The sequence below is a fragment of the Drosophila tropicalis genome, unplaced genomic scaffold (assembly GCF_018151085.1).
Source record: "Drosophila tropicalis isolate 14030-0801.00 unplaced genomic scaffold, ASM1815108v1 contig_593, whole genome shotgun sequence".
NCBI classification, from domain to species: Eukaryota; Metazoa; Arthropoda; class Insecta; order Diptera; family Drosophilidae; genus Drosophila; species Drosophila tropicalis.
In genome coordinates, this window is record NW_027173070.1 from 15,671,225 (window position 1) to 15,680,001 (window position 8,777).

Sequence of the window (8,777 nt, forward strand, 5' to 3'; positions counted from 1 at the left end):
AGATATGAAGTGGCGAGGGTGGACTGAAAAGTCATCTATAAAGTCAAAGAGATGTAGCTAAACAAGCAAGGACAATTTCTCTGAAGACAACTAAAAAAGAAAAACGATTCAAGGAGATACTGACTTACTCTAGACGTTGTCTTTAGTTCCCTAATAGAAAGTGGATTTTTTTTTTCGAAATCAATGCTAAAAAGTAACAACCAAAAATCATTTTCTTTATCTTCATAAAATAAATTTAATCTGATTAGTCGAAAAACTAAATAATATACCCTCGTGTCCTTTATTTTCTACGATTTCTATGCAATTACAGGAGCCAAAAGCAAAAAGAAAAGAAATTGTAGAAACCCCAACCTAAAAAAAAACAGAAAAAATCTTTTCGTGATTTGGTTTTAACGAGTTTGGCTTTCCTCTTTTTTTTTTGTTTATTGTTGAGTTTTTGGGCTTTCAAAAAACTATTGACAATGTACACACAATAGAAAATTTGGTATCTTTTTTTTTTTTTTTTTTGTAATTTGCTCAACAAGAAAATGTTATGTCCATTGTTTGGGCGTGGCACGCCCTTAGATATTTGACTCAATGAAAATAAACGGAAAAATATCATGTGTCAGAAATGTAGAATTGATTCTCTTCAATGGTTTTTGTTGGCAGAATTGTAGTGCGTGTTATATAATATTTCACATAGTTTTTGTTGCTAAAGTGGTCCCCACACAGTTTCCTCCCTCTCCCTCTTCCTCTCTCACTCTTTAGGGTTTGTAGCGAGAATTGTGTCAACAGTTGCAAAACTTGCCACACAAAAACACACCCAAAGAGACCCTCCTCCTCCTTTGTCTCCTCCCAATCTGCATTATGAGCGTGTCCTTTTCACAAAATTTTTGAACTGACCGTTTTCGTTTTATAATTTGACAATCAATTGACAGTTCGTTTGGTAAACACAAACATACACTTACACAAATTTATGAAAAATCATTGACAATGGGGAAAAAAAAGAAAATATGTACATATCATATAACTTTTCCGGACAAACTATTTTGTAGCCCTCTCCATTCATGGATTTATTTCGATTGCTAAAGTGCGTGTTACATAGATGGATCAGAGGCCAATAATATTCAAAATATCCTCCTTGGTTAATTTTGATTCCCGAGGCTGAACTGGAGCTGGTGGGTTAGGTGGATTGGTTGATGGTGGTGGTGGAGTAGCTGGAGTGTTTGGTCTGGGTGGTGTGTTCAAAGACTTGCGTCTTGGCCTCGCAGGATGTGATTGAGCATTACTTGTTCGGTTGGTCTTTACAATCGGTTTTGGATTTGTATTAGTAGTTGGCTGATGTTTTGTTAGTGCCTGTTGTCCTTCTGGCTGTTGGTGTTGTTTCTTAACTGTCACATCCATGGAAATGCCATTGAGTTTAGGCTGCTCCTGGTTATTGGGTAGAACCAATATGATTTGATTATTTTCACTTGAGGACGACGAAGATGGACGTGGTTGATTCCAACAGCGATAGGTTTCTACAGATATGCCTTGTGGTGGACGTTTGTTCATTAAATCTTCATCTTCCGCTTCTACAGGATCGTCTGGAAGTATTTCCACTTGTGGTTCAATTTTGTCTTGTGGTTTCTGCACTCTAAACGGCGCTAAGTAGGTAAATGAATGCTTGTGCTCTTCCCCAAGAGAGGCCGAAACGCTAGATTCTTCCTCTTCAGCCTCTTCCACCATCTGTGGTCTGCGTACCCTGGGCCAATCACGGAACGGAGCCAGCCAGCAATAGTCCGTGTCATAGTCTTCCAAACCAGTGGCCGACAATTTCTCACCGTGATGCTCTTCCTCGCCGCCAATATCATAGACTGGCTTGCATTTGCAGACATTGCAAGTGCAAGTGCATTCACTATCACAGGGTAAACTGTCGGTGGCGCAGGCTGGGCAAATAGTCTCCAAAGGTGGAAAAGGCACGCGATGCTCCTTAAATTCCTCCTCTTCGCTGTTGTAGGGCAACCAGCGGCATATATAAGGACCCTGACTGCACTCCGCGGTAATTACAGGAGTCTCACGCTCAAACTCGCGATCACACTGGAGTCGAGGACAGATGCATTTGGTCACATTGAGCTCAGACGTGACGGACTTTCTTAATGGGTCCGTGTCGACGAACGTCAAACAACTAGCATGCAATTCACCTGATTTAGATTCTTTCAAATGATTACCTTGTGCTTTTCGACTTTCAATCTCGTTCCCTAACATATTATCCACCTGATGCATATTTAGTAACTTTTCCATTCGTATAGATACCTGGGATTCCGATCCACTGCTAGCTACACTCTTATTCCTGAAGAGGATTTCCACTTCGGTGGTGTTGAGTGTATTAAAGCCTGTATCCTGGGATCGCATACCATTTACTGCATGCTTTTCGGTACACGTACAGTGCAGCATGTCTTCCCAGAACTCACGTGACATGAGGGCTTCATGCAAACTTTTGTAGACGCACTCGATACGCTCCTCAAAGATTTGTTGCTCCGAATACATTAGTCCCTTGTATGCAGCATGGACCTCTGCGGTTCTCTTGGCCGCGTGTACCCACAGACATTCCTGCTTATGTCGCATATTTTCCATAATTGAACTAAAACGCTTTCCCTCCAAAGCCGTCCCATAATAGTAGGCCCGAAATGCTCTCTTCACTATCGAATAGGCCACTTGGCAATCTATTCGTGACATTCCTGCCTCCTTGGCCAGATCATAAATAAAATTCTCCCTGGCAAATCGTTTGCGCGGCACTCTATCGATACGATACCGTATCTCATCGAAATGACGAAAGGATCGTTTGATTAACTCTCTCGTATGCTTAACTTCCCAGCTATGTAGGCCACAGATACGCATCACCTGCATCACACTGTCGGCAATGTCGTCGATGTCCCGCTCAAAGTACTCCTCCTGTTTCTTGCGATCATCCTCCATACAGTTCTTCACGTCGATGCGATGACAATTGCACATGTTGGGTCTATTTCGCGAATACAGCAAGATGGATGAGCGCAGGGACATGAATGATGACTGTATTTTCATTAAGTTTTCCATTTTGGCGTTGCAAAAATTTAGGCTATAACGAAAATTTGTTGTGAAAAAGCTAACGAAATTTCTAGAATCTTGTATTAATATGACATGACTTGCTTAATTATGGGTCATATAAATCTATTCTAATTTCATGTTATGTTGTGTAGGTACACATATGGAAAGTTGAAACTGAGTATATCAATATGCTCTTTTTCCTTTTGAGTTGTTTAAGAAATTTAGCCAAACTCAATTCAGTTTTGCCTACGTTACTTTATCTTTGGGAACTGCTCCTTACATGATCCTAATCCCTTTTCAATATGACATTAATCTAGCCGATAAGGAAAACCCATTCAAAAAGGAAATTGGAGAAATTTGGACTTCCTTTTTCGATTATTATAGAACCCATTGGTAGTCGAACTCGGTACTTATCTTACTAGTATTTAATTTAACTTTTCTCCCAAAGTTGACAACACAGTCAACAGACTTTTCTGTACCTCATTTCGCATTTTATCCATTAAATTTAATTAAAGTTTTGAAAAAGAGATTAACACTAATAGTAGTTAAATCAAGCATTAATTGATATTGATACAGTCTAACTTTTAATTGGAATAACAATTTGTTAATTTCAACCAAAATATCAAAAGTTAGTATCGTTGTATAAAAATACACACGAAATATATTTCCGGCTTAGTTGGCTACATTGTGGCAGAAATAAACACACACACCCACATACACAACAAAAACAACAGAATCAGAAGTCTGCACAAATATTGTCAGTCGGTCATGACAAATATTTACATAGTTGTCGCGCCATGGACTTTTCCCCACATAGGTGAAATTTGTTTCCCCACTCCGCCCTCCTTCAAACCAAAAATAAAATAGATAGAGAAGGATGGAAAGGGGGGAAATAGGAAAAAGAGACAACTCCGGAAAATGCGGGCACATTGACAGTGCGGGCGATTGATTTTTCCTGTGTTTGGATTTTTGCTGCCTCTCAAGTAACACCGGCATCGGATCGAATCGGGGTCGGGTCGGGAATGAGATGGGATGGATATGGATTTGTATTTGGGTGCACCATGGGCCAGGGCAATCTAAAATTAATGCATTTGCAATGGCGCTGCAGTTGTCAGATAGACAAACAGACAGCCTGACGAACTACACTGTTAGTTTAAAGTGAAGCAAAAGGGAATGGGCGGGAGAGGCAGCAAAATCGAGACAGAATGAGTTTAATTGTTGACCTCAGCTATTAGCCCCTGTCAAGTGGCCATTGGAATGTTCCTTCCTTTTCATACATATGTACATACAAACACACGAGTGCATGTGTTTACATTGGTTTAAGTTGACAGCAATTTGGTTTAGTCTTTTCCATTGTCTTGATGTATGTACGTACATATGTACATACATACCACTATGTATGTATGTATATTCAAATGATTTATATGCAAAAAACACAACGCACATTTTGCAAAAGTTTTTCTCAGAATTCACTTCTTATTCTTCATATGTATCTATATAGAGAGAAACACATTGGAATGTGCATTCTGATGCAAAAGAAGCGGCCCAACTGACAAGAGTTTCAAAAGTTTTTGCTGGCAGTTTTTGTCTGCCTGTTTGTTGATTCTGTCTCTCAGTCGGCTGCTTTGTGTTTCAACAAATGTTCATTTACAATTGTTTATGTTGTAGTAGCAGTTTTTTCTTTTCTTTTATCCCCTCCCCCAACCCACTTCAAACTCTTGATTCATTTTATTATTCATCCCTTTGCTTTGTGTGCCAAGGCAATGTGCAGCAGCAGCTCATTATTATGCCATTTGGGCCACTTGATTGTCCAATACGTGTAATGTCCATGTTCAAAATTATACAAACAATGCAAAATCATCCTCCGAATTGACACTTCACTTTACGGCTAACTCAATGCGAAAAATCTCGCACTTGTTCAATCATTTCTGTATTATTTCCCAATATAGATTGGTGGCTTCTGAAATGCTACTAAAAACGATAAATTTCTACTATATATTTTATAATACTTAATTAATATTAAAATCCAATTAAAAGGTTCTTCAGATAGGCAGTCATAACGAGTTAATGGAATCGCAAATTGCTTTCTGTTAAACTATTAGAAATATTGTAGTGAAATGAACTCACTTAGTTTACTTTTTTTCTTAAGAAAAATCATAGAAATCAATAAATAACTTTTAGTGCGAAGCACTTTTTGCAAAATGGTTTTTCGATGTAACTAGGTCAGGGATTTTCCTATTACTACTACAAATGTTTAACTTTAGAACACGCAACTGGTTGAAGAAGTTGAGACAAGGATTTTTTTGACCACGAGCTGGGGCTCGTGCCAGGTGGTCAGACATCATCAGACATTTCCAGCGTCAGCGAATGTTATGTCTAACAAAAACTACTCTCAAGATTTTAGTTATTTCATCAAACACACATGGCCTCCTATTAATTATGGACAGTCTTTGGTTTATTTTTTTTCTTCTCTTTCCCACTTTTATTTATAACCCATTCATCTATATTGCACTTGGGTCTTAGTCTTAACATATATCATTCCTAATTACTGGCACTAAGCTCTTCATCTGTTTGAGTCTGTTTTACCCATTCTTGCACTGATTGATCTACTTGCTCCTAGAGGGAGTAACTCTGGACGTGCTGCATCTGAATTTATAGTCTGCCGATGCAGATTGAGGCAGATGAAGAAACTGAAAGAAAATCTCATTTGTTGCGCTCCGTTGCTAATTTTAATATTATTTTTGGAAATCTCATAAGTTGCCCTTTTGCCTCAGCGATGAGTTTTCTCGTCCCCCTTTTTCTGATATTCCTCTTTTTTTGTTGTTCCCCCAACATTCGTTCTTTTGATACCCCAAACTGATGATGTCTTTATTGGAGTTGTTATGTGCTGCTGTTGTTCGCATTATAATTTCATTTCATTTCGTTTTCATTCAGTTCTATCCGCTGATGTCTGCGGATCTTCATCTACGTTGTGCCATCTTCACGCAACTTTGGCTGGCTATAATTGGTTTGTCTGACTCTCTGACATTGCCACAGGGACTGACTAACTGGCCGACTGTCTGACTGGTCGTTGCGGGTGTGGATGGACTCTAAAATAATCAAGATCGAGTGAGATAAATTGAACACTCAGTGGGCACTCTAAGAAGGGGACAGAGATATGTATGTTACTAAGAGTCGTTATGGATCGACTTAATTATGTACAACTCTCAAGCTAAGTGCATGAATTGTGATGGAGCAATATTAAGTCTAGGATTACAAAGGCCCACTTCTTTGAAGTATTTACATGGTCTTGGGGGCAGGTTTTCCATGTCCAATTTTTCATCAGAGATGAAGCTTAGGTGTCTACATAGTTAGCCAACCGACTTATGTATATGGTAAGAGTTACTTTTATCGTTCAATATAACATACTAATAATTAGTGTATATCATAGATTATCTTTGAGTCGGATCCTTTTTAAAGGCAATATGCATTTTTGATGTCTCTTTAAAGACAGAAGCTCACTAAACTTCATCCAAAATTACCATTCAAATTAAATGATTATTAATGAGTACTTTGATACTTAAATAGCAAACACCACAAAAATAAAAATAAATCAAACCACTGATATAGAAGATCGCAGCTACCATAAGATTTCCCTGATACCTACTGATATTAAAAAAAGGAAACAACAACAGACATTTGAAGTATTTCAATGAAATTAAATGAAACAAGAGATTACTTATAGGGAAAAATATTAAAACTAGGAGAACCAATTCGGTTCGAAGACCTTCTTGGGTCATTGAATTTTTGTGCGTAAAAGACTTTGCCGAGTAAGTGAAATTATTAATTAATTTAGCTAATGCTTCCTTACATAAGTTTGGTTCGGATGATCGCGGAATAAATTGGTTCTGATTGTTTCTGATAACTAAGCCAAACTACAAGTGAACAGACACATACATATACCAAATAATGTACATATATAAATCTTAAAGTCCAAGTGATGCTTCCAGTCGCTTATCAAGAATATATATAAATTCATGTTTCATAATGTGTTTCATATACTTAGTTGGCGCAAAAATGTCTTATCAAGTTCTTTCGTATTTATATATTTACAAATGTATGTACCGAGGCTTGATGTTTTCTTAATTTTTGGTGCATATATCAGTACAGGTTTAGCTAGTAATCTGAGTGTACGCTAAAATGGGACTAAAAATAATTAAACTATTCTGCTTACTGTTGGCCATTGCACTATGCAAAACGGATGACAACGAATATGCTAGTTTAACAGATATCAGGGACGATTACTGTGTGGCTTATTGTGCAAATGAGTGTACCAAGAGCATCGATCTTACGAAGGCAAAAACATGCTTTAAAAATGAAAATGTCGTAGACACTGACAAATTTAGGATAAAACTTGAAAATTCACAAATAACCTTGGAATGGAAGACAAACCCTGTTAAAGTGGAATACCTTAAAATGCTAAATGTTGATCATAATAATTTTAAAGCCGACAAGTTAAAGGTAGTCACAGGCACTTGGGATCATAAATTAATCCCCTCAATGGACTATATGAAAGCTCTTAATATAAAAACATTAACTAGCTATGACTTGCTTGCCAATCAGTCCTCAGGAGGTGCAATTTCTGAGTCCATCGTGGATGTTAACCATGGACCAACACAAGCAACAATTACATCCACTACATCTGATGCAGACATTTTAAATAATTACTTGTCGATGAACATGAAAGACTTGATTGACTTAAAGGTTCTAATTTTCGAGCGAAAATACAAAAAGGTGATAAACTTCCACGATGACACCTTTGCGAACAATCCCCAAATAGAGAGAATTGAATTTAAATCTGTACAAATCCACAACCTCAAACAAAAAACATTTGACTTCTTGACAAACCTAAAAAAGCTGTCATTCGAGGAATGCGTTTTTCAAAACGATTATTTTTTCAAGTATGTATTTTGTTAATTATATTTTTCGATATTGTTTCTTTATAATGTGATACTTTAAATATTTCAGTTCGCCCGTTCTTCAAAACAATTTAGAATCCATAGAGTTTAATAAGAATAATTACGGACTTAACGCCAAATATTTCGAAAGTTATAAGAAGCTTCAATATATCCAGACATTTGAGCGATTGCCAGAAATTTCCAACACCAATATAACTGCTTTTGTCCGCGATAATTACTCGAGCATTTGGAAATTAAATAGGGGAATAAATGGTAAACGTTGTCCGAACGGTTGCAGTTGCTATTTAGGCGCATTTGATGAGTCTTTAACCATTGAGTGCGATGCTGGACTACTATCCGAAAAGCTAGAGTTGCCCATACCAATACTAAATATGGGAATAACTGTAAAGTTTAAAAATGTTTCCGTCTGTTAACGATTTGGAGACGCATTGAGACGACAATGACACTTCTTGAAAAATTTTTAACTAATCCATAGTATAGCTTAATTGTTACTTGATCATATATCTTGCACAAAAAGTTTTGTATAATAAACGGTTGTGTCTATATACAGTTGGGGGTAAGAGAATTACTTGTTTAATTAGAAACATTGGGGGTCTAAATATCTAACAACCAAGACAACTGCTAATTGCTGTTATTACATATTTTTCTTTAACACTGAAATGATTTGAAATTAAAACTTTGATAAATATCAAATATACCAAGTTCTGTCTACCGCAAAAGTAGTAAGGAAGTAAGAAAGAATGATTAAAATATATATTTAATAGCCAATATTAA

The 8,777-nt window shown here is 37.1% G+C and overlaps 1 protein-coding gene and 1 long non-coding RNA gene across 2 annotated transcripts; one reads left to right on the plus strand and one right to left on the minus strand.

The window, feature by feature from the left end:
- Nucleotides 1-995: 995 nt before the first annotated feature.
- Nucleotides 996-3,137, minus strand: LOC137576876 (uncharacterized). Its single transcript, XM_068290210.1, has one exon. The coding sequence runs from the start codon at nucleotides 3,052-3,054 to the stop codon at nucleotides 1,090-1,092; it is 1,965 nt and encodes a 654-aa protein (XP_068146311.1). The 5' UTR covers nucleotides 3,055-3,137; the 3' UTR covers nucleotides 996-1,089.
- A 4,063-nt stretch (nucleotides 3,138-7,200) lies between these two features.
- On the plus strand, nucleotides 7,201-8,552 carry LOC137576981 (uncharacterized). The gene is made up of 2 exons (XR_011032353.1): nucleotides 7,201-7,985; nucleotides 8,053-8,552. It is a non-coding gene; the product is annotated as an uncharacterized lncRNA (long non-coding RNA).
- Nucleotides 8,553-8,777: the final 225 nt, after the last annotated feature.

Excerpts from the sequence above, each read along its gene's own strand:
- LOC137576876 (XM_068290210.1), bottom strand. The coding sequence starts at position 3,054 with ATGGAAAACTTAATGAAAATACAGTCATCATTCATGTCCCTGCGCTCA.